The 25,103-nt window shown below is 43.8% G+C and overlaps 1 protein-coding gene and 2 long non-coding RNA genes across 3 annotated transcripts in view; 2 read left to right on the forward strand and 1 right to left on the reverse strand.

Moving 5' to 3' along the window:
* LOC135424407 (uncharacterized) overlaps positions 1-6,347 on the forward strand; it is a 22,794-nt gene extending 16,447 nt beyond the window's left edge. The window contains exon 2 of the long non-coding RNA XR_010435201.1: positions 5,445-6,347. This is a non-coding gene — a long non-coding RNA (uncharacterized LOC135424407). The remainder of the gene's footprint in view (positions 1-5,444) is intronic.
* Positions 1-12,435, reverse strand: part of LOC135424388 (myosin-1B-like) — an 18,501-nt gene extending 6,066 nt beyond the window's left edge. Inside the window, exons 1-25 of the mRNA XM_064675580.1 lie at positions 12,386-12,435; positions 11,206-11,462; positions 10,975-11,118; positions 10,727-10,883; positions 8,805-8,832; positions 8,592-8,706; positions 8,417-8,509; positions 8,255-8,318; positions 8,073-8,171; positions 7,869-7,972; positions 7,646-7,784; positions 7,175-7,293; positions 6,937-7,086; positions 6,177-6,347; positions 5,635-5,941; positions 4,930-5,012; positions 3,616-3,703; positions 3,403-3,520; positions 2,587-2,710; positions 2,365-2,501; positions 2,008-2,263; positions 775-1,017; positions 493-669; positions 263-408; positions 85-175 (exon numbers count right to left, since the gene is read on the reverse strand). Coding sequence (XP_064531650.1) covers positions 85-175; positions 263-408; positions 493-669; positions 775-1,017; positions 2,008-2,263; positions 2,365-2,501; positions 2,587-2,710; positions 3,403-3,520; positions 3,616-3,703; positions 4,930-5,012; positions 5,635-5,941; positions 6,177-6,347; positions 6,937-7,086; positions 7,175-7,293; positions 7,646-7,784; positions 7,869-7,972; positions 8,073-8,171; positions 8,255-8,318; positions 8,417-8,509; positions 8,592-8,706; positions 8,805-8,832; positions 10,727-10,883; positions 10,975-11,118; positions 11,206-11,409 — 3,357 coding nt within the window. The 5' untranslated portion in view covers positions 11,410-11,462; positions 12,386-12,435. The remainder of the gene's footprint in view (positions 1-84; positions 176-262; positions 409-492; positions 670-774; positions 1,018-2,007; positions 2,264-2,364; positions 2,502-2,586; positions 2,711-3,402; positions 3,521-3,615; positions 3,704-4,929; positions 5,013-5,634; positions 5,942-6,176; positions 6,348-6,936; positions 7,087-7,174; positions 7,294-7,645; positions 7,785-7,868; positions 7,973-8,072; positions 8,172-8,254; positions 8,319-8,416; positions 8,510-8,591; positions 8,707-8,804; positions 8,833-10,726; positions 10,884-10,974; positions 11,119-11,205; positions 11,463-12,385) is intronic.
* Positions 666-2,190, forward strand: LOC135424405 (uncharacterized). Its single transcript, XR_010435199.1, has 2 exons — positions 666-753; positions 1,469-2,190. It is a non-coding gene; the product is annotated as an uncharacterized LOC135424405 (long non-coding RNA).
* Positions 12,436-25,103: the final 12,668 nt, after the last annotated feature.

Genomic DNA, 25,103 nt, shown 5'->3' on the forward strand with positions numbered 1-25,103 from the left:
GAGAACACGAGGGACCCTTCACACCCGTGCCCTCCTCCTCCCTGAGCCGAGCCTGGGGCAGGCAGGGGAAGGGCAGACACTTGCCTGCAGCTCCTTGATCTTCTTCTGTAGTTGCATGCCCAGGGCTTGTTCATCCTCGGTTTTGCTCTGGATCTGGCTGATTTCAAAGTCTTTCCTTTGGGCAAAGCAAAGTGGGTTACAGCTCAAAGGAAGAAGACAAGAGCTGCAGCCCAGCACTGAGGTGCCCCAGGGCCACACTCACTTCTTCAGTTTCTCATCCAGCTGCTGCTTATCATTCTCCAGATCCATGATGCTGTCCTGGGCCAGCTTCAGGTCTCCTTCCAGTTTCCTCTTGGCTCTCTCCAGGTCCATGCGCAGTTTCTTCTCTTGCTCCAGGGACCCTTCCAGCTACACAGAACAAGGCCATGAGTGCTCCACCAGCCAGCTCAAACTCCATACCTGTCTGTTCCTGCTGTGTGTCCGTGGGCTTACATCGTCCACTTGCTGCTCCAGCTTGGTCTTGGCTTTGGTCAGTGTATTGACTTTGTCCTCCTCTGCCTGCAGGTCATCCAGGGTCTGCTGATGGGCCTCTTGGAGGGCTTTCTTCTCTTTTGTCAGCTTGGCGATGGTCTCGTCCAGGGCTGCCATCTCCTCTGTGAGGTTTTTCACCTTTAGGAAGAAGGGAGCAAGTGTAAATCAAGGAAGTAGATACAGAAGTCCTGGAAGAGCACGGGGCTCTTTTCTGGAACGTGGGTGAGATTTTCTGCCTCATACCTTGTTTTCAGTGGCGTGCTTTTCCTTCTCCACCTTGGCCAGTGTTAGCTCAAGGTCATCAATATCTTTCTTCAGCTCTGAACATTCATCCTCCAGTTTCCTCTTCTTGGCTGTCAGCTCAGCATTGATTTCCTCCTCATCCTCAGCTCTTTCAGTCACCTCTTTAATTTTGGCTTCCAGCTGGATTTTGGTTTTGATGAGTTGGTCACACCTTTCCTCAGCATCAGCCAAAGCATCAGCTTCCTATTAGGGAAACAGTTTCATTCGCTAGTCTCAGGTATTTGCAGCTTGGTGTGTCCAGCAGAGGAAAAGAAATGTGGAATTACTCTTTTTTTACACAGTATCAGAGTACGTTTTTATTCTGATTATTTTTTTTGCTTTCATTAATTATTCTCTCTTGCTGTTGTTAAAGATAAGATGATAGTATCCAGTATTACTTTTTCCTAAGAGATTTGATTACTTTCTCTGGAAATTAAGAACTGAGTATAATTGTGTACAGATTTGGGGGTTGGTTTTTTTTTTATCTCCCTAAAATCCTTTTTTGGCAATACTGACTTTGAATAATTTTTTTGTGCCAGATAAATTGATATATTGACTAGATGCAATTCATAGTTTCTATTTGAACCTGACTTTTTTTTGAATCTGGGAAGACACAAGAATAATGTTTAAATATTGCCCAATCTTTTGATGACAGAATCACAGAATGAGCCGAGTTGGAAGGGACCCACAAGGACCATCAAGTGCAACCTCTAGCCCTGCACAGGACCATCCCCAAGAGTCACAGCATTTGATCTTCCAATGGAAATTGGAGGCACACATAGGCCTGCCAGAATGCCGGGGGGGGGGGGGTTGTGTCTTCCTGGAATAGTGGTTGCAGAAAGACAGGTGACATTACATGTATCATAAGGAATGACATAAAGCATATTTGGGCAACTGATTGAAACCAAAGTTGTCAGAGAATTGCTCTACAGACTCTGTTAACTGTATATACTAAATCTCCAGTGATTACAGTTGGACCTTATATTGTGAGGTTTTATGGAGAAACAGACTTATGGGCTTACCATGCTTCAAAAGTCCTTCCCAAGCTGGAACATCATATTATAATGTTGACACTGAGTGGTCTGAATTTTACCTTTAGTGATTCATATTAAAATATTTTCTAAGAAAATTTATTGTGTAGCATGAGAGTTATGTACTGTGAGAATACCTGGAAGAAACACAAATAATACTTACAGATTGCACTTGGAGCTGCAGATCATTTTTTTCTTGCATTAGAGAAGCCATTTTCTCCTCCAGCTCCTTCCGCTTTGCCTCAGACTTTGCAAGCTCTTCCTTGGTTTTCTCAAACTCTCCCTTCATGTTGGCCATCTCCTTCTCAGACTCTGCACTCTTCAGCAAGGGCTTGATCTTGAAGAACAGCTTCATCCAGGGCCAGTGTTTGACATTCATGAATGAACGAACGTTGTACTGGATGCAGAAGATGGACTCTCTGGAGCATAATTCAGATGTGCAATGAGTATTTTCAGTTTGAAAAGTGTCAACACTTTCCTCCAGCCACAGTGAGTTTAACTGAAGACCAGGAATGCGTACCTTCTCTCCACCATTCTCCGGTACTCCACCCTCATCAGGTAACCCCTGCACACGGCCTGTGTGCGGGTGATGAGCTGTGCCAGCTTCTCATCCCTCATCTCCTCCAGGAGCCCCAGCAGCCCAGCTTTGAAGAACACCTTAGAGAGGGAATGTTGCAGCACATCACTGTCGGGCCGGGCAAAGCACAGGCACGGAGTGAGTGAAGGAATGGGGAGTTTGTACCTTGGTGTGTCCAAATTTGTACTGGGTGTGGTCCACATCGATTGAGCCAAGGAGCTTCTCGGAAGCCTTCTTGCTGTCGATGAACTGTCCCTCTGGGATGGCACTGGCATTAAGCACCTTGTATCTGTGGAATTAGAGGAAATGTGAAAGAAGGCAATGTCAAGTCATAAGGTTATAATGTTTATTGAAACCAACATCAGTGTTGCAGCAGAATCAGGCTGAGGAAATTGGAATTTCTTCCCTTGTTTAGAGACACTCTTATCATGAGGGTAACAAAATCAAGGAAACTTTTCTGGTCACAGATGAAAAGAGGACGCCGATCTCCAGTCACTTCAATCCATATCTTTTTTACTTAAACTATGCTGTAGAAAATTGCTGCAGAGGAACATTGTCACTATGTGTATAGGCGGAAAGCCTTGTCCCCTGAAACTTGCAGCTGATACAATGACCAAAGAACTCTGAGAGAGTTTGTAATTTTTACCTGAGAACATATTGAAACCACATCCCAAACTGCTGGTTTTAATCCTGTAATCAGTGACTTGTGTCGCTCTACTGTTCTTCCGTACTCAGAGACCCTGGCAAAGCTCAGTTGCGCGATGGACAGTGGTCGGTGAGGACACCTGACACTCTTAATTTCTCAACTATTTCTCTTTTGCTAACCATGCATGTTGCCTTTGGTTATGCATTCCAGCTTTTCCCTTTCTTTCGGTTATAATTGGAAGGAGTTTGCATTAAAAAATATCCAGAAGTGTTAAAATATTTAAGACGTAAAACTTCTTCAACAAAGATAGAATGGGAAGCAGAAAGGAGACTGACCTCTGTTTGAAGTCAGCATAGAGGATTCTGCTCGGGAATCCTTTTCTGCAAATCCTGATCCCTTCTAACACGCCGTTACAGCGCAGCTGGTGCAGCACCAGCTCGTGCTCCATGGCACCTGAGCAAATAAGAAAACCATTTGATACTTCATGATAAAGCATAGAGAATAATGGCTTTATCAGACTATTTCTTCTCTGAACTTGGGGTTCTTACCAGGTGTTTTAGATTCATTGGGGATGATACAGCGCACAAAATGGGGGTGAGTGCTCCGCAGATTGGTCATCAGCTTGTTCAGGTTTTCCTGTGGGTTTATGAGCAAAGATTTTTCATTTAGAAATGGTACTTCTTTAGTTATACTTCCAGATGTGAGTAAAGTCTTGGAAGGTGTTAATGGGTTTGTAATTCCCAACTAAAGCCATCTGAATTTTTCTTCTGCCTTTCTCTCTTGAGCATGAGAGAAAGTCATGTGTTTTTATGAGACAGAGGGATACATGCACTGAGCCAGGACATCTATTGAGAATGGTGACTTGTTGTTCATAGCAAAAAGCATAATTTTGAGTAAAAGATGATTCTTTGTAATCTCCAGATCCTTACTCTGTGGAAGACACTATTGATGTGATCAGAAAAAAACAAAAAGAGAAGAGGGACAAGGACCGTGTTTGCAGAGAAGGCTGGGAAAGGGAAGCTTAATGGCCTTAGATGCTACTTGTGAAGATACATTTGACAAAGATTGAGCAGGACATGACAGGAAAGATTCCCTGTTCAGTGAGAATGGGGGTCAGAAATCATAGAATAAAGGTATGAGTGGCAGGCCTTGCAGCACCCCTTTGTAGAAGTGCTTTTAAAAGCAAATCCAGGAACTATATCTGACTTTAGCTATCAGTTTTACTAACTAGGTCCTAACACATCTCAGTTTAGCCCTGGTTTGGAGCAAGGGCAAAGCTGTTTAGGCAAACACCTCTTTCACAGTGTGAGAAACTGTTCAGGGTGCCACATACTAGTTACATATCACAAGTGCAGAAACAAGAGTGTTTCAGTCTGCCTTAAGCTCTGCCCATTGGTAGAAAGGTAATTGGCTTTGGCATTTCTCTATTGCCTTGTCTTCATATGTAGAATCGTGTGAAAGCAATGTGTTAGGTATTATGTCACATATTATCATGTGCAAATGCACATACATTTGCATGTGCGATCAAGACTTAAGATTCCCTGAGGCAGGTACCCAGATCGACCATTGTCCTCATATGGCAAAGGGAGAGGATGAAGAGCTTGATCCTGCCAACCAGTGTACTTGTAAATAAATAAAACTGTAGCCTGAATTAAGTACTTTTTCCAGCAATTGAAGAAAAGCAAGATCAAGATGTATCTTCCTCAGCTGGCCTCAGCTGACTTCCTGTCAGCTCTTTTATGAATGTTCTTGATGCAAAAAAATTTTAACAGGTGCAGTGAAATGGCTTTGTTGCCAAAAAAACAAAACCAACCAAACAAAAAAACTCAGGAAAAAGTAGAGAGAATGACTTTTGTACTCACCCTGAACAGAGCTGACACTGTCTGGAAAGAAGAACCCTTCTTCTTGCCTCCCTTCTTGCCACCACCACCACCACCACTAGCCTCTGAAGAACACCAAAAAAAAAGATGATTTTACAACTTTTATAGAACAAGTTTGTTCATATATACCAGTCATGATAAAAATGGAACCTAGAAAGCAATAGAGTCAACACTCAATCTGAAGGAACACAGGACCAAAGGTATGTGATAATCCAAGGGACTATAATGGCTGAGTGGAAGGCCTGAAATACATTGGATCTTTTTCTTTATTAATAAATTCAAGCGAGGGGAGGCTCTGCACAATGTGCAGTTTCTTTAGAACACTAGCTGATATTCATGGCCAGTCTTCACGAACAAAGATTTGGGAAAGATCATTACCCTTCGAGCCTGTGCAGTGGATTTTTTTAGGTGAGACACAGTGTGCGCTGAACTGAGCCCACCCTTTAATCCTAAGGTTCATCTGCTGGGGCTGAGCGAGCTCGGACGGTGGCAGCGAGGTCCTCAGGACGTAGGTTTGTTTAGTGACCTTCTCTTAGATGGATGGCCTTACAGGGCTGACGAGTTCCATCTGCCCGGAGGAGTTCCCTGACCGGGAGAGTGCCGCATCCTAACCACTAGACCACCAGGGGGCCCCTATGGCTCTGGTAGAGTAAATAAATATGAAAATATGAATTTCAGAGAACTGACCTGCCTCTCCTCCAGCAGAGGCAAAGAGTAGGGCTAGGGTCTTCAGGGATGATTTCTGATACAGCCCCACCACCGTTTCATTCAGAGGGTCCTTGTTCTTGTCAAGCCACCCAGTGATGTTGTAGTCCACTGTGCCAGCGTAGTGCACCAGGGAGAAGTGGGCCTCAGCCTTGCCTTTGCCAGGCTTGGGCTTCTGGAAGTTGTTGGACTTGCCCAGGTGCTGGTCATAGAGCTTGTTCTTGAAAGAGGTGTCAGTTGCCTTGGGGAACATGCACTCCTCTTCCAGGATGGAGAAGATGCCCATGGGCTGGAAGAAGCACAAGGAAGAAGGAAGATGTGAAAAGGCAGAAAGACTGACAGATAAAATAAATTCCTGAGGGGGACAATATTACTGCTCTCAGGGATTGTTCTTCCACTCAGCAAATTGTAAAATAATCTAAACTTATGTGTTTGCAATATTTACCCTTTCCATCTACATCTATAAATATATATAAAATTAATGCATTTCTAAAAATACTTCACATTGTGAATTAGAGAAATACCTTCTCAATGAGCTCAATGCAGGCAGCCAGGTCCATCCCAAAGTCAATAAACTCCCATTCAATTCCCTCCTTCTTGTACTCCTCCTGCTCCAGCACAAACATGTGATGGTTGAAGAACTGTTGCAGTTTTTCATTGGTGAAGTTGATGCACAGCTGCTCCAGGCTGTTGAACTGCACAGTTACAAATAGAGATTACTATTAATGTAAATAGTAAGTGTTTGGCTTTTTGTACCAAACACAGGAGGATCTGCCAGTGTTCCTTCTTTACTCATCCAGGAGTTTGGAACTTCTGCTAGTGTGTCTCTTTGCTCAAGGTAAACTTTCTCCGTATATTTATGGCCCTAGAAGTTTAGGTCATCTCAATGATTAAAATTTATGAGTTTTGATATCTGCTGGACTGAGTTAATACAGTTACAGGATCGTCCACAGCACAACAATGTATCCAACATTTTCAAATGCTGATATCAAAGCACGTCCTAAGCCTTCTAAGCACAAATTTTTTCTGTGGAACTAGTGTCTCATTATTAGGTACCAAATGCCATCTTAGTCTACTGCTTGTAATAGGTTGAAAAATTGCCCTTAGAGATTTCCACTGGCGTATGTGCAACACAAAAATCTATTCCCAATTAAAAACCTGTTGGAATCATGATGCTTTAGATAGAATATGAAAGGATCAAACCATTTATGAAAAAAAAGGTAAGTACTTCAGCACATAATAAAGTTACTTCAAAAATCACAGTGATAAACCCCTATTCCTTACATCAAAGATCTCGAAGCCAGCAATGTCCAGCACGCCAATGAAGTACTGCCTGGGCTGCTTCGTGTCCAGCTGTTGGTTGATGCGAACAACCATCCACAGGAACATCTTCTCAAACACAGACTTTGCCAGGGCACCCACTGAATTGTACACCTAAATATAAAACAGAAGGCTTGTAGGCTTCATGCAGCATAGAAGAGAAAGTCTAGAGGATTTGTCAACAGAACGGGAGTTTTGTTACCTGCTGCACTGTTTGGCCCTTGGTCACATATTCGTTCCCCACCTTGACTCGGGGGTAGCAGAGGGCCTTGAGCAGGTCTGCTGAATTCAGACCCATCAGGTAGGCAGCCTTGTCAGCAACTAAAGCCCCAAAAGTCAATTGTTAATGTAAAAGTAGACCTTAGTGTTTCTTAAAAAAATTATCAAAAGGAAATTCGAGTAAATATCAAATTATTAGTAAAGATAAAAAACATATTAATGGAAATATTCTTTAGTAGTCACTGGACTTAATATTTGGCATTGCTCAAAATAATCTGCAGCTTCCACTGAGTTGTGTTCCTCCAGAGAACAGTGTGTCTGGTTAGGACACACTTCTACTCTACAATACTGGCACTGAGGAAAGGCTGAGTCAAGGATTCTGACCCTGAATTACTGCCTGTATTTTTGTGAGTGTTTGGTGTCTACAGTGCTTTGGTATATGTTGCGCTGGTACCTTCAGTGCCATCAGGCTCTGCCTGCTCCTCACGCTGCTTCTGCTTGAACTTCAGGTTCCCGTAGTGCATGACGGCCCCTGTCAGCTTGTAGATGGCTGTTTTCTCATCAGGAGTGAAGCCCAGGATGTCAATGGCACTCTGAAAAAAGTGTCACTAGAGTAAGTACGCCAGCTGTTAAAGGTCAGAGAAATAAAAGTTCACCTAGAAAACTTCTGAACTTACATCCGTGGCCATCAGCTCTTCCTGGTCGTTAATGCTGGGAACAGTGATCTCACCTTGACTCACGTACTGATAGTCATATGGGTTGGTGGTGATCAGTAACATCTCTGAAAATAGGGACAGAACAGACACGGGTCAAATGCAATTGGCACATAAAGGAGTTAAATGGAGTGACCTTTGCCTGGAAGAGTTAGTGATCTTTCCTACCAATCAGCTCTGGCTTCTTGTTGGACATGATCTGATAAAAGATGTGGTAGCTTCTTTCTGCCTTGAGCTGGAAAGTGACTCTGGACTTCTCCAGCAGATCTGACAAGGATGGCAGGACAGAGTTAAGCACAAGAACTGAGGAAGGCTGGAAGGAAGGGGATCAGGCCAGGAGGGGCTCTTACATGTTTCAATGTCAGCAGAAGCCAGTTTGCCTGTGGCACCAAAGTGGATTCTGATGAATTTACCCTGAAAGCAGCAGAAAAGTCAATTGAGATCTATTTTACCAATCCCGACTGCAAGAATATTTGAGTCGATCTCAACTGTTGTCCCAGGTAACAACTCACAAAGCGCGAGGAGTTGTCGTTCCTCACGGTCTTGGCGTTTCCAAAGGCCTCCAGCAGTGGGTTGGCACTGATGATTTGATCCTCAAGTGTCCCCTAAAATGGAAATCTTCTTGTCATGATTTAGCTCCTAAATAAATTTGATAGTTTCAGGTTCCTACTCCTGCAGGGACCTCACCTGCATTTTGCCTGATGTCTGCTCCTCCTTCTTCTTGTCCCCGCTGGCTGCAATTGTTGCAAAGTACTGGATGACACGCTTTGTGTTCACAGTCTTCCCGGCACCAGATTCTCCGCTGTCAGAGTAAGGAGAGAAGCAGAGAGCGTGTGGTCAGGCAGGAGGGGCCCTGGCCCTGGGCAGCCCCTCAGGGACCCGAGCAGGGGGTGTACGTACGTGATCAGGATGGACTGGTTCTCCCGATCTGGGGAAGAGGCAGAAAAAAATAGGCTTTATAAGCAAGGAACACAAAAATACTGAAAATTACAATGATAAGAAAAAAGAAGTTGCTTTTTTTATTTCTTTATTTACTCCTAAGGAGACTTTTTTCAATTTCAATTCCTTGCAAAGTTATTTGCACCACTTTCTTACCTCTGAACATATACTCAGTGTTCATGATCTGAAATTAGAGAGGTATGGATTTGATGGGTGAACTGTTACATGGATAAGGAGTTGGCTGGAAGGCTGTATCCAGAGGGTTACGGTCAAGAGTTCCATGTCCAAAACTTTAATGAGTGGTGTCCTCCAAGGATTTGCACTGGGACCAATATTGTTTAATACCTGCATACATAGTGGGACTGAGCACACCCTCAGCAAATTTGCAGACCACACCAAGCTGAGTGGTTTAGTTTATAAACCTGTGGTAAAGGATACCATTCAGGTGGACCTTGCCAGGATTGCGAAGGTGGCCCATGTAAACATCATGAAGTTCAACAAGGCCAAATGCAAGGTGATGCACCGAGGTTGGAGCAGTCCCCAATATCAGCCTAGACTGAGGAGTGACTGGCTTGAGAGCAACCTGACAAAGAAGGTTTGGGGGTACTGAAGGATGAAAAATTGGACATGAACTGGCAATGGGCACTTGGAGTCAGAAAGCCAATCCGATCCTGGGCTGCATGAAAAGAAATGTGGCCAGCAGGGCAAGGTAGGTGATTCTGCCCCTCTCCTCTACTCTTGTGAGATGCCTCGTAGAATAATCTGTCCAGATCTGGGGTTGCTGGTGCAATACAGACACAGACCTGTTGGGGTGGGTCCAGAGGACACTATGAAAATGATCTGTGATCTGGAACATCTCTCTTATAGAGACAGGCTGAGAGAGTTGAGATTGTTCAGCCTGGGTAGAGAAGGCTCCAGGGATGTCTTATTGCAGCCTTTCAGTCCTTAAAGAGGGCTTATAAGAAAGACAACAACTTTTTACCAAAGTTGTAGTGACAGTTTTATAGACTCAAAGAGAGTAGATTTTATGATGATGGATATGAGCCGCAGTAACAGGTTGCCCAAAGATGTTGTCAATATCCTATCATTGGAAGTGCTCCAGGACATGGTGGACAGAGCTTTGAGCAATGTAATCTAGTGGAAGATGTCTCTACAAATGTCATAGGGAAGGACTATGTGATTTTTAAAGATCCCTTCCAGCACAGGCCATTCTGTAATTCTATAATGCTGTTCCATGGACATTGAAGACCCTTGAAGAGCCACATGTTACTTCTCTGTACCACTCTATGGTCTTTTTTTCCCCTGCATACAGTAAATTGTTTTAATTTTCTGCTGCACAGACTGGTTTTAGAGCAGTAGAGAAGGGGAGAGTAAGGACCCATGACAAAGGAATCCTGATGATGGGTAATACTTCTGAACTCAATAGCACAGAGAAAGAAATGAAAAGGTGGAAACAATACATAACCTTATTTCATTTTTCATTACATGATTTTGTCAAGACAAATCTGAACAGTTCTATTATTGATGTTTCCTGTGGCCCTTCAATGAATTAGATCATTGGACAGAATTTTCACATATTTCTATGTATATGGATTTCATATCCTGTTCACTTTCACTACTTCATTACAGACCTAATTATATTCCTTGCTCCACCTAGTCCATTGTTTGTCTTATTGTTTTTCCTGACACAGTATCAGGGGTACTGTACATCCCTTTTAGAAATACTGATGTGAAAAAAATCCTGTTTAAATTATAAGTTAATAATGCCATGGCTGAAATAAACCTTAATGACCTACTTAGATATTATCATCAGATTTATCAGGGAAACTCTGTGAACACTTTCAGAATGTCTTTTTGATGAAATCACCCTGAGAGCCACTCACCAGTCAGCATGAACTGATAGGCGTTGTCAGAGATGGAGAAGATGTGTGGAGGGGCCTCCTGGCGCTTCTTGCCTCGGTAGGCCAACACCACCTCCGGGTTGTACACGGGCAGCCACTTGTAGGGGTTGACAGTGACGCAGAAGAGACCCGAGTAGGTCTGCGAGGAAGGGACACAGCACGTTGGCTTCCCCTGGGCCTGGCAGAGCAGTTCCTCCAGCTGCCCAAAGGAAGCTGCTGCTGCCACTTACGTAGATCATCCAGGCTGCGTAACGCTCTTTGAGGTTGTACAGCACAGCGGGTTCGTGGAGGTGGGTCATCATAGCCATGTCCTCAATTTTGTCATACTTGGGAGGGTTCATGGAGAAGATTTGATCTTCCTTCACGGTCAGGGTCTGTCATAGCGCAGCAAGGGACAAGCATGTCAACTCAGAGCCAGAGTGGGAATGAAATGCTGTTTGTAAATCTTACATGTTACCCACCTCTCCCTTTTCAGTCTTGACAGTGACCTTCCCTGATTCCCTGCTTTGGATTGTGCTTTTCACATAGGATTCTTTTGCATGTACCACAAAGACGGATGACTTGGCATCAAAAGGCTTGTTCTGAGCCTCGATTCTCTCCTTCTCTGACTTCCGGAGGTAAGGAGCTGCCTCCCCAAAGATGGCCATCTCGGCGTCTGTCGACATGGCTGCTGTTTATGACATGCAGCAAGGCACTGCGCTGGAGTGGAGGCAGAGTGCTGAGGGAAGGAAGAAAGTCCTTTGTACCAGAGACCTGAGTCTTGGTAGTTTTCTGCTCTGCCTATTCTTACAGTCTGCCTCTCTGTCCTACCTGCTTTTCACCCTAGATGCCTTTTAATTTACTTAGGTCTTAAAGAAGAAAGATTTCTTTGATTAAGGTTAAATTTTTTCTCTCTTATTGCAGTTTATGTGTTCAGTTCAGATCTCGTGGTGTTTCAGTAAGCTATACAGAAAAGTTGGATTGATGGCACAGTCAAGACTATTCAAAGATGCAGCAGAGATACCAAGCAGAAGCAGAAGAAATACCAAGAGAAGTCATCTTATCGAAATTATGAAAGCCTACTTGTATTGTTTCTGTCTTGCCCATTTTAGACCATGTAATTTTTAACAACTATAGAGATGGAGCAACATAAGGAAGAAGATGTGGAGTAAGCAGAAGCAAAGGTATGAGTTGTCCATGCAAACATTTTTCCTCAGTTATAAATCAGACTTTGTCTCCTCCAATTGTTCTGCCTTTTTCAGTTCAAGCTAATCTTTTAAGATTAACTTGTACCAAAAGAGGAAAATAAAAAAAAAATAATAAAAAACATTCAGAGGGATTTGACAAAATCTTAACTTAAAACATGCTGGTCTTTCACCTTCTCTTTCCTGGATTTTGTTTGCATTCAATCTGCTTTTAAGAGTTCTGTGCGTAAGAGGTCAATTATTTCCCAGCAGAGGTCAATTATTTCCCAGCAGATACCAAACAAATGTGTCCAACCCAGTTATGAAAGGAAATTTGCTCTTTTAGACAGCACAGGTTAGGTAGAATTGCACTGCATTAGTGTGCATAGATGTAAAGGGGTATGGAAAGTGGCCTTACAGGTGCATAAAAAAAGCCAACTTGGAGTCTATTCCTATAGAGTAGGTAAATCAGTCTTACCTCTTGTGACACCAGCTGACTCTCAGACTGGAAGATGGTCAATACTGAAAAAGAGAAATGCAACTTGCCTCTTATCTTTGCACAGACTCCAAAGGATAAGTCATAGGGGAAAAGTATGCTGGTGACTTGAATGCAGAATCAAAATGTCTATTGATACAGACAGTTCTTTAAGGAAAGCAGTTCTACAAGCAGTAGGAATGCAGTGAGATTCTGCCAGCACCCAGTCCTCCATACTCTTACCTTTAATCTTTCCACAGAGACAGAACAGACTTGTCCTATGAGCACTTTTATAGGTTCTGGTTTGCTCATTCAACTCCCTCCTCCTCTTTCGTAGGTCAAAAAATTTTTGGCAAAGCATTGTTTGGCAAAGTAGACTGAGTGCATGATTCCCATTCGGGCTCGTGGATATATTTAGAAATATCTGAAGTGTTCCTAGCTATGTGAATAAAAGTCCTATAAATATTTTGACTTGGAATCTGGAAGGAGGAAATGCTGTCCAGCAAATAGAACGGTAGGACTGGGTCTTGGAATCGTTGGCTTCTCTTCTTCTTACTATGAATTCCTGTTTGACATATAAGATTTGTGTGTCTCAGGACTCAGAAGCAGTGAGAAGGATTATTATTACAAGAGCTTTGGAGAGATTCTCTTCAGAAATATTCTGGAAAGAAGGAATAGGAACAATCCAGTATGGTCTAATTCTAATACTGGACAACCATATCATGCTTGTGTTACTGCATCTATTTACAACTCCTTAGTTTTTTGCTGGGTACTTTCAAAAGATCAGATTATCCCCCTTGCTTCATACATTTATTTACATCGTTTACATTCTTCTGAAGTATTGCCTATTGGCTCTGATTTGAAATTCAGTTTTAAAGGTATTATTTTACTGCTCTCCATGCTTGGTTGTGCTGGTTTGCTCAAACGTGTGTCCAGCAGAAATTTCGTAGTGTCACATGAGCAGGAATTCCTTAGGATGCATTTTACATCCTTCAGCCTTTAGGTGTATCGGGAGCTTTAACTTGGCAATCTGCTGCTATTGTAGAGATCTTGGACTGCGGCTATAGTTACCAAATGAAAGAATGGGATTTAGGTCACAAAAACACCTTCTCCAGCCTTCCCAAGCACAAACACAGATTCCACAGAAATGTAGAGAACTCCTGGGAGGATTTTCATTTCCTTTGCAAAGAGGTACATAGGATCTGCTATTCTAAGTTCTTCCGTGGAGCTTGGATGAGGTGCTGTGATTCTGTACCATATTCTGAAGACTCATGTTTTCCCTCAAACATCAGGGAGTTGAAGCACTGTAAGAAGAGTCAGAGGGAGTGACCAGTCTTCTCAACTCATTGCTCTAAAAAACTTTTGTGTGCTTCCAACACTGCATGTATGACTGAGACATCTGAGATCAAGAATTCTTTTGAGGCTGCCAATGTCCTTCTGCAAAATAAATGTAGAGATTTTATAATTTCTGTTTCAAAGGTAATATTGTGTGTCTGTAGAATTTTCTTTAAGAAAACATCATCCTTTAGCATGCAAAACAGGATAAAGGGAGAGAAAGAGAGATTTTCCTTTCCTCTTTCCTCTTCTACTGCATTATGTAATTGCTTAACAAAGAATAGACTTGGTTGTTCTTTATATATCACATGAAATTAACTCCAAGATCGATCTGCAATTTTTTGATAAACATGATTGTTGACATAATGTGTTCCAAGTTGTGTGGGAACTGAAAACTTAGCAGCTGAAATCCACATAGCTGAAAGAAACTTCCCATCCAATATCCACTTTTACCGTTATTGCTGTGTTTATGGATCTAGTTGCAGCTGCAAAATGATTGTTTACATTTCGGTTTCCCTCCTGGGTCCTCTGCACATGTTAATTAAAGAACATGACATGGATGCCAGTACACCGGTTCAAAGATCACACTTGCAGTATATCATTCTCTCTGTCAGTTTGGCATCTTGTATTTTATTTCATCTCCTAGAGTAATGGAAATCAACTGGGAAGGCAACAAATTCAAGAAGTTGTAACAGATAACTTGTTCTTCTGTTTCTTTCTGTGCTAGAAGCTCGATAATGCTTGGGTTTTGTCTGCCTAGTTCAGGAAATAGCACTTCGCATGAATTCTTCCCACAGTGAAAACACCATCAGGTCCCAAAGCCATTCTAGGGCTCTGAGTTTTGTTATGCCTTGCCTCTTCATGTTCTGTGAATTTTCTGAATATTTTTCTGTCTTCTTGACATCTTATGAGCCCGTTAAACTCCAGACTTTTTACAGAATTTGTTAAACTGGGATGGGATACCGTCAACTTGTGCTTAAACCACTTTCTTGGGTTTTCAAATTTTGGAAAAGATTGCATAAAATTTTTTCACTTGTGGATGGAAAAAAGATTCATACCTACAAAGAGGTGATGGTTCTGTTTGTCCTGTGATTAGTTATGACGGTGGACTTCATGCTACTGGACAAGTCATTGACCTCAGTCGTCAACTCACCTTTCTCCTTTGCCAGCTTCTGCTTGATGCTTTGAAGGTTTTTGATCCCCAAATTCACCAGTCTGCAGTAGAAAAAGAATAATAACCCTATAGGACCACAGAAGTGTCAATGATAAAGGATCTCTAGGGGTCCCTACTCATGTTTTCAAGTCACAAAATCATCTCATCTCTCTCAGAAATTTGTTGCCATAGTGCACTATCCACTTACTGAGAAAAATTTCAAAGTTAAAAGAATTTTAAAATTATAAATGAAAACTACTTTTAGTCTAGTCAATACTTTGCATTGTGTTTAATGTTGTTTAGTTCACCTTGGATCTAGAGGAGTGAAATTCACAGATGGGAACAACTACATGGTTCATCACATTTTATGGTTATTTTTTGGTTTATCATTTATAAAAATCTGGATGAGGGGAAGGCTGTGGATATAGTCTACCTGGACTTCAGCAAAGCCTTTGACACCGTCTCCCACAGCATACTCCTGAAAAAGCTGGTAGCCCATAGCTTGGACAGGGGCACATCTGTGCTGGGTTAGGAATTGGCTGGAGGGCCCAGAGAGTGGTGGGAATGGAGCTGCTCCAGTCGGGATCCGGTCACCAGTGGTGTCCTCAGGGATCAGTGTTGGGCCCAGTTGTATTTAATATCTTTATTGATGATCTAGGTGAGGGGATTGAGTCCACCATCCGCAAATTTGCAGATGACACTAAGTTGGGGGGGGCATGTTGACCAGCTGGAAGGCAGGAGGGCTCTGCAGAGGGACCTGGACAGGCTGGAGAGTTGGGCTGATTCCAAGGGGATGAGGTTCAACCAGGCCAAGTGCCGGGTCCTGCACTTTGGCCACAGCAACCCCCTGCAGCCCCATGGGCTGGGGACAGAGTGGCTGGAGAGCAGCCAGGCAGGAAGGGAGCTGGGAGTGTGGATTGACAGAAGCTGAACAGGAGCCAGAGTGTGCCCAGGTGGCCAAGAGGGCCAATGGATCCTGGCCTGGACCAGGAACAGTGTGACAGCAGGGCCAGGGAAGTGATTCTTGCTGTGGACTCAGCGCTGGTGAGGCCACCCCTGGAGTGCTGTGTCCAGCTCTGGGCCCCTCAGTTCAGGAAGGACATGGAGGGGCTGGAGCAGGTCCAGAGAAGGGCAACGAGGCTGGGGAAGGGACTGGAGCACAAGTCCTATGAGGAGAGGCTGAGGGAGCTGGGGTTGTTGAGCCTGGAGAAGAGGAGGCTCAGGGGAGACCTCCTCACTCTCTACAACTCCCTAACAGGAGGTGGGAGCCAGGTGGGGGTTGGTCTCTTCTCCTAGGCAGAGATCAGTAAGACAAGAGGGCATGGTCTTAAGCTGTACCAGGGGAGGTTTAGGTTAGATATTAGGAAGAAATTTTTTCCAGAGAGGGTGATCAGCCGTTGGAATGGGCTGCCCAGGGAGGGGGTGGATTCTCCATCCCTGGAGGTTTTTAAGATGAGACTGAATGTGTCATCAGTGCCATGGCCTGGGAACCACGGCAGGGTTGGACTTGATGATCTGGGAGGTCCCTTCCAACCCAGCTGATTCAATGATTCTATGATTCTATGATTCTATGATTCTATGATTTAAGTGATTAAGTGATTTTTCATCTTGCAGTAATAAAATGATTAAATAGACAAGGCATAACTGAAATTATCAAAAAGTTTCTAACTGGCAACTACAGGTTACAGTGTTGCATGGAGTCAGCAGGAATATGGACTTGATACCACATTTTACCTATCTCAGCAATCTGTGCAACTTTCTCCCACAGGACTAAGAAAGGCAAAATAGATATAATTACATAAATAATTTATTATCATAGTTTTTAGACTAAAAGATCTCAATCAGAATTATTTATTACGCAGTATAGAAGCTGTAACTACTAGTTCAATATAGTGCAGTATTTTTGAAGCAATATTGAAGTAATATTAAAGTAACTATATAGAAGCTAGCAAAAACAATTATTGAGATTGATGTTACTCACCCAGACTAACAACAATGGCCCAACATCTTTCACTGAGCCTCGAGGAGTGACCTTGAGGGGCATCCCCACTTGGGGGAGGAATGTCCTCACACACTCTGAGAAGGGCTGTGTTAGAAAACCCTCCCACTGAATTGTGGGACTGGGTTTTACAATGTAAAGGGCTGGACTGTCAGTCAAGTGTCTCTGGACCAGCTGTGCGAGCTCAGCACGTTTAGGTAAATTGTAATCTGTTGGTTCCTTTTTCAAGTACTTTACCAGATCTGTCACATCTTCACCTCCCTATCAGGATGCTTAACTCTGAGACTGATGACTTAGACTGGTTTCAGCTTTATTCAACACCAAAAGTAGCACAACCTCCCTTCTCCATTCCCCGCTGATAGCTTTGCAAATGGGATGTTGTTTGAGATGTTGTTTGAGATGTTTTACCCCCACTCCAGGCAGAGCATCCTGCTACACTTGTTTTTTTCTCTAATCTCTATTCCCTTTTCTGATATTTTGTGCAGTTTATTTTACTGTTTTACCAGTGCTACTCTCACAGTCGGTATTCAGAAACAGTTGTTTTAGTCTTTTAAAGGGAAGTTTCCAGACTGCCAGGGTCCAATACTCTCTGTCCAGGCTCTTTTGGATATTACATACAAAAGGTTTAAAGTTTTAATGTCAGTTTTAGCTTTTTGAAGATATTTGAAATTACAGAGTAATTACACACGTTTAGCAGAGTGATATAGCAGAATATGGAAATCACAGGACAAACACAATGTAGCAATTACAATATACAGTTGAATCACAATACAAAGATGATTTCCATTTGCCTGACAGATTTGGTGACCGTCCATGTAGGGGCTGCAGCATTGGTGGATTGGATGCTGCACACAGAGAGTTGTGGGTAATGGTTCTCTGTCTACGTGGAGTGACCATTGGGGTCCCTCAGGGGTCAGTCCTGGGACATATCCTGTTGAACAGTTTCGTGGGGGAAAGGACAGTGGGACACCCTCAGCACATTCAGTGACAACACTGAGCTGGACAGTGCAGTCACACACTGCAGGGAAGGCATGGATCCAGGGGGACTTGGACAGGCTGGGTCTGTGCTCATGGAGTTCAACAAAGTGAAGTGCAGGGTCTTACACCTGGGTCAGGGCAATCCCAGACACACCAACAGGTGGGGCAGAGAAGTGATTGAGAGCAGCCCTGTGGAGAAAGACGTGGGGGTGATGAAAAACTGAACATGAGCTGGCAGTGAGAACTCACAGCCCAGAAACCAATGGAATTCTGGGCTGTGTCCAAAGAAACAGGGTCAGCAGGGCAAAGGAGGCAATTCTCCCCCTCTACTCTGCCCTTGTGAGACTCCAACTGGAACAGTGTGGCCCCAGCATAAGAAGAACATGGAACTGCTGCAGCAAGTCCAGAGGAGGCCACGAATTTGATAAGATGACTGGAAGACATACAAAGACAGGCTGAGAAAGCGGGGACTGTTCAGCCGGGAGAAGGTTGTGTGGAGCACCTTCCAGTATCTGAAAGGGCCTACTGGGAGGCCAGAGACTTGTTGTCAGGAACTGTAGTGAAAGGACAGGGAGTAATGGGTACAAATTGAAAGAGGAGATAGATATTAGGATAGGAGGAGATGGATATTAGGAAGAAATTCTTTACTATGAGAGGGGTGGGATACTGGAACAGGTTGCCCAGGGAGGTTGTTGACGCTCCATCCCTGCCAGGTTGGATAAGGCCTTGAACAACTTGGTCTGGTGGGCGGTGTCCCTGCCCATGACAGGGGAGGTTGGGACTAGATGATCTTTAAGGTCCCTTCCAACCCTTAACATTCTGTGATTCTATTGTTACCAGTCTCTAGATGCTGAGCATCCCCAGTCACTAGGAAGAATTACGTGGGTTGAAGCCAACACAAGCCTATTTAAACAAAATTGTTTGATTTTTATACCCTATGGCCTGAGCCTTATACACACACATACCCCACACCCCCTTTTTCTTCCACCCTGCCTGGTCTGACTTGGGAGGATTATACTTTCTACTGGTTCTTTTAGGGAAGAACCAGTTGTACCACTCCATTGATACAACCATTTATCCAAAGCAAAGGTTGCCTCAAGGTTAAGTTCAGCTCCCTTTAAGATAACTGCCATCGCTTCCTGTGTTCTGTTCTGAGCTTCTGGAGCACATCATCCTTTCTGACTATCTCTGAGCCTTCCTCTCTCTGGGGGTTTGCTACCACTTACATAGACTGTTGCTTGAAATGGTATTATTGAATAGCTGTCATGGTATTTTATGTGTCTATTCAGAAGGACCTTGACAGGCTGAAGCAATTGGAAGAGAGGTATGTCATAATACTGAACAAAGGGAAATGCAAATAATGGGCACAGGTGGTGTCGGGTAGGTACAATCCAAGGGAAGTTGACAATCCTGGGAGTGAGGAGGGGTGTATGTGTTTGTATATGTAACCAGGCAAGTGGAAGACTATCAGTTAAATGAAAAAGGAAATCTTTTAAGTGGTGAGGTAATAGCTTTTGTTTGTTTGTTTATTTTGGTTTTCCTCTTACAGCCCTGGAAGGCCACCTCTTTGTGCTCCTGTTCCTCTTGTCCAGTTCCCTTCAGGCTCTGTAACACTCGAGCAATTAGGAATTTAGCCCTGAATTATGAGGACATAAATGATATCCTCCAAAAACCACACCACAGGTGAATGCCTTTGCAAATCCATGGCCACTAGTTAAGTGATTTTATGACATGGATTTATTTATGTGACTGTTGTGCAGTCATGGACCATATACATTTTATACAGTGTCTTGTCACTGAAAAGAGCAAGGGTAACTCTGTGTGTACCGGGGTTTGGAGTCTACAGATTTTCATACTAACTGTGGTTAAGACTGAGATGGATTTTATTTGATCCCATGGGGATTAAAACCCATGCTATTAGCCATCCTTTAAGTCACAGTCACCTCAGTTACAATTACTTATGAGTGAAAACTCAGAGTTGTGCCAGAGATTTGATTTGGGGTCATGGGTTGAAATATAAATCTTAGTAGAGGCCATTTGTCTTTGTGTAAGACAAATATACCCTAAGGAGTCAGTTGGTCCTTGTACTGAGGAATTCAGAATCCCATGTTATTAACATAAGCTTTAACTTAAAATATCTATGAGATAGGTAAACTGTGTCTGTATCAAGGGGTGGAATGTCTTGATCCTGACCAGGAGACCACTGTAAGTGGAGAAGCCAGTGACCGCATCACAGTTGACCTGAGTGTGCCCAGGCCCATGCTGAGCTCTACTGCCCATCCGGCACAAGCCTTAGGGCTGTGCTGTGCATCACAAATCTCTTGGCTGCAGGGCACACTCAGCCAGGTCATCCCAAGGGAGGACCCTGCAGGCAGCTCCCTCTCCATACTGGTTATTGCACCACCTGCACAGTCTTGTCTGAGAAGCTTTCATGTGGACATCCTTTATGAATAGAATTGTGCTTTTAAAGATAATTGTAGTAGCATGAATGAAAACAAGGAACCTCTCCACAGATTGGCTCTGTGCCATGCACTGTGGGAAAATCCATCCTGGGTCCATTTGGAGCTAGGGTTCCCAGCATCTGAAGGGATTTACTCAGCATCTGTGTTCATTTTTTAGTCTGCCTGTGCTGGTTCTGGCCAAGACAGGGTTAATTTTTGCAGTAGCCATGAGGAGACATGACCAGGACCTAGAGGTTATTCTGTACCACCTAACATCGTTTCCAGGGGCAGGGGTAAGTATTGATGGAAGGGCATGGACAGATGCTCACAGACCCTTAGGGTCGGCAAAATGTCGGCTTTATTAGAAGAAAGACAAAATATATAGTGGTTATGACACTTAGTTCTTGTTCACACTACATTGGTTACATAAGGAAAACATACTCTGCTGTCCACTGCTAATTGGATCACAACAGGTGGTCATAGGAGATGAGAAAACTTTATTCACCTGCCAAAACTCCTCCTTGGCATCTGGCATGAATCCACCTTTGTTCTAACTTCAGGTCCTGTAGCCATCTTAATGGCGTAGTATTTTTTTACTGTCTGCACCCAGCCATGCCAAGGCAATACACACAGAAATGCAAGGGAAATTGTTCACACAATTTCTATCCTGTGACAGGTAAGGGACTCTCTTCCAGGAAGAAGGGCTTCTTTCCAGCTGAGCTGACATGGCAGAGGGAGCTGTCCAGTCTTGTGCCTCCAATTCCCCTCCCCAGAGCAGCACAGGGGAGGGCAGGGGGAGCACGTAGTTGTAGTGGGAGCACTAAACTGCAGAATACCATTCATAAACCATGACTCTATCTTATCCAACTGGGCTATTTTATCAAGCCACTTTTTGTTGGACCTTTCTTATTGAGATCCAGAAAGAAACCTGCATTGTCTACTCCCTCCTGCCTGCCCCCCCATCCTCCTGCAAATCTGCGGCTTGTTCACACCTTCTCACCTCAGGCCATGATTTCATCTTGAGTTACTGTGAAAGTTCTTCTTTGGGGGCTAATTAGAAAGAGCATGTTCTTTCTCGGAGACAAAAATAACCATCTAACTAGGTGTGCTAGGACAATTTACTTAACTGCCTACCCTCCTTCTGGTGCAAGCGAGGTGGTATATTAGGAAGTGGGAGCAGGACAAAATGATTTAGATTTACCAATCCAAGTGCAGATAAAAAAGGGGCTGTGACTTTTTCCCAGCTGTTTTATGGTCTCTGGAAGATAAACTCAGAAGAAATAAACAATGTGACCAGTGTTTGTCATGGCGGTCTTCAGAATTTGGAATTCTAAAAGCAAGTAAATTTCCAACTTGGCTTTCATTAAGTTCTTGTTGGTTCTTTCTCATTCTTCTCTGCTGACATAAGTTCCCAGAGGGATTTGCCTCCCATACAGATTCAACAGTGTCCCTAAGTAACTAATATTACTTAGGATAAGTCATGCCACTCTCCTTCCTCTCTTTCTACTGTAGGAAGCAACATACTCTCGCCAGCCTCCCACGACAGAGCCATAGGTATCTCCTGTGAGATTATGTCAGAGACCAGCTTTGGTGCTTTTAGATATTCCACATGTGGAGGGTGTTTAATATTTAATATCAAATTTCCTTATTTGAAGATGTTTGATGTTGCAGGTGATTTTGATTCAGCAGAGTGATACAGCAGTGTGATGGAATCACAGTACAAACATAACAGAGAAATTGCGATAGAGAGGAGGATCACAAATCAAATGTGATCCCTGTTACCCATTTCTACATACTCACCATGGCTGAGTGGTACCGTGTGCTGGGAAGGAATGACCTTCCCATGCTGCTGAGAGAGTTGTATAAGGACTATCAGGGCAAATGGGCAAGAGCCTGGCCGAGCAGCTGCACTAATGGGCTGGTGGATGTGGCCAAGGTGGGGATGCTGTGAGACTCTCTAAGTTTCCTCTGCCCTTTCCTGAAATGGTGTTCTACCTCAGGTACTCTTCAGCATCACCCACTCACACAGCTTTTCTGTGAGACTTTGCCAGATTTTAGGCTTGCACATCTGCATACTTTCTCAAAGCTTTCTGGGTCTTTCACAAGGAACCAGCTTTGGAGTTAAAACACAGCCTGTAGTTGGGTTTGAATTAGTTTCTGACAGTGGAAATAGTGAGCAGTCTGCTCAGCTCTGATCTTTCATCTCACAAGCTTTCTGAAAGAGGGTTTAGTTAGATACTGTATTATAAGCTATAACTCAGATTTTTCATTATTCCCTTCTCCCAGCAGTATGTTTCCTGTAGTTCTACTGCAGGAAACATTATTGCAGGCACATTAGAGTCTTATAGAATGCATTGCTTGGGAACCTACAGGAGCAACCGACTTTCTTCTTTGGGGACATCATGTTAGAATAGGTGATGTAAGGGCCCCCAAAGAGTGTAGATTCTTGATACAAGCCCAGTCTTTGTCTGCATTATTAAACTAAAACTGTGGCACAAGCTCGTCTTTGACCCAGAGGCCAACAAAGTTAGTTTTGCTTTGTCTCTGACATTAAAGAACCGACGGATACTCTGTAAGTCCTGCCTTGTTCTGCCAGAGATACTTGTGTGGGCAGCCCTACCCACTGATGGTTCCTGGCTCAATTATGCTGGTGTTGTCTGAACTGTAAGTGGCAGAAGTCGTATGGCAAGGAGATGAACATGTAAGAGTTGTGGCCAGTGTTTTTTTTTCCTCTGTGATACACAGAGACATGAAAATTTATGGAGATGGGAACAAATCTCAGTACAGAGTGTCTGGGAGGATAATGATGTCACTTCTATAGACATGATATAATGAAGATGGACCACTACCCACTGTCCTAGGAAGTCAGAGCAGAATTGTAAGTCAGCAGTATGACCCTAATATGATCAGGAGTTTGAAATAGTTCTGGTACAGCTGAGGAAATGTTCAGACTGCTATGTGAGCCCCTTCGAAATACTGAATGTGACATTTGCCATTTCTACACAAAAAAAGAGACTTACTTAGGCTGGAACTGATGCAGGGAGAAAGGTGATCTAGAAACTAACTACTGACCTGAGAAGTAGCAAAAAAGAGCTTGGTCTGTGTAGGATAGTCAAAACCAAAACTTTCAGGGAAAAAGGATATATGAGGAGCACTTTTTCCAGTGGAAACAAAGAGTGTTTTGGTCTAAGGAACGGCTAACAAAAGCACTGTAATACTGCCAAGAATATAACATGGTCACAAATAAGTCTAGGTGAGAATTTGGTTTCTAAAGACTGTTTTGTAGTCTTTGGGGAACCGAGAAGATCAGGGGACTGGAGCACATGACGTATAAGGAGAAGCTAAAAGAGATGGGTTTATTCAATCTGATAAAAGGAGGCTAAAGGGAGATCTTACCGATGTCTACAGCTATCTGATATGGTGAGAAAGGGTGGACACAAGCTGGAATGTGGGAAATTCAGATTAGATATAAGGAAAACTATTTTTACCATGATGGTGATCCAAGTCAGGAACAGGTTCAGAGAGGCCCCATCTGTAGAGGTGTGCAAGATGTGACTGGACAAATCCCTGAGCAATCTGAAGTAATTAGACCTACTCTGAGTAGGGTGTTAGACTAGAAGACCTCTGGATATCCTTGCAATCTTAGCTATTCTGAATGATTTTATGATCCCAGCTAGAGAGCAGGCTAAGAAGCACAGCAATAAGCAACATCCATTTGGTTTAGGCATTGCTGCATAACATTGCAGGCTGCAGGACAGACATGCAATAACAGCATGGCACACCCAAGTTAGCTTGTATCTCGTCAAATAGCATTAACTCTGAGGTTATGGACCAGGCACTGGAGAAGAAACTCAGGATCTATGATGAACTCCAGCAGTTTTGCTTATAGCGCTGCTGGTGTGTCCCACTGCCCATAGCAGCCCAAGTGGGCTTTGCTCAGCTGTGAGCAGGCCAGCTGTGCTGTGATCACACGTTGGCATCTGAACCCAGTGAGCTGTGGCTCAGCCCCTGGGATGGGTGCATGGAGCATTTCACCTCCCAAGTGCCTCTGGCACTGCCTGTGCAAACAAAGGGGTGTCCTGGCTCTAGAGCAGCAGCCCGTGGGCTCCAGGCTCTCCAAGTCCTCTTTGCAAGGGGGACCTCCCTGCCTTGCTGCTGCCCTTTCGCTTGTTGTGACAGACATGTCAGGACATGGCAGTTGCTCTGTGTTGACCCAAAGGCCAGCCCAGCGCAGTGTCCCCTGGCAGTGACTGTGGGCCTTGGTGGTGTCTGAGGCTGACAAAGTACAGGAATGAGGCAGGAAGATGTGCTGAGGCTTTCCCTGAACTCTGCCCCATACCCCAGGTGCCCCTGGCTGGCACATCCCAATCCTGATGTCTTTCTTGTGCATGGGATCAGGAGTCTGGACCTGGTTCTCCTCCCATGGATTTGTATGGCAGCTTTTTGAATGAATGGTAACATTCAGGAGCCACTGTTGGTGGTGAGGAGCTGTGCAGATAACTACGAGTGGTTTGAAGTGTCCTATCCTTCTGTGTTTGGCCACCAGCGAACTTCACCTGATGCCCCTACTTCTTGTGCAGGGTCATCCATTCACTCCCTCTTGTTGTCCTATCTAGATTTTACAGACCTTATCTTACATCTGCTGGCTGCCTCCTCTCCAGCTTAAAGGGCCCAAGGCTGACTGTGCATTTTCAGGTGCTGACATTTCAGTTGCCTGTGTCAGCTGACACTAAATGCTCTTTCCAGAGGGAGGGACAGTGTGGGGTGCTTGAAAATATCTCGCATTGTGATTCATGTTTGTGTCGAAGAATTGAA

The sequence above is a fragment of the Pseudopipra pipra genome, chromosome 19 (genome assembly GCF_036250125.1).
Source record: "Pseudopipra pipra isolate bDixPip1 chromosome 19, bDixPip1.hap1, whole genome shotgun sequence".
NCBI lineage: Eukaryota > Metazoa > Chordata > Aves > Passeriformes > Pipridae > Pseudopipra > Pseudopipra pipra.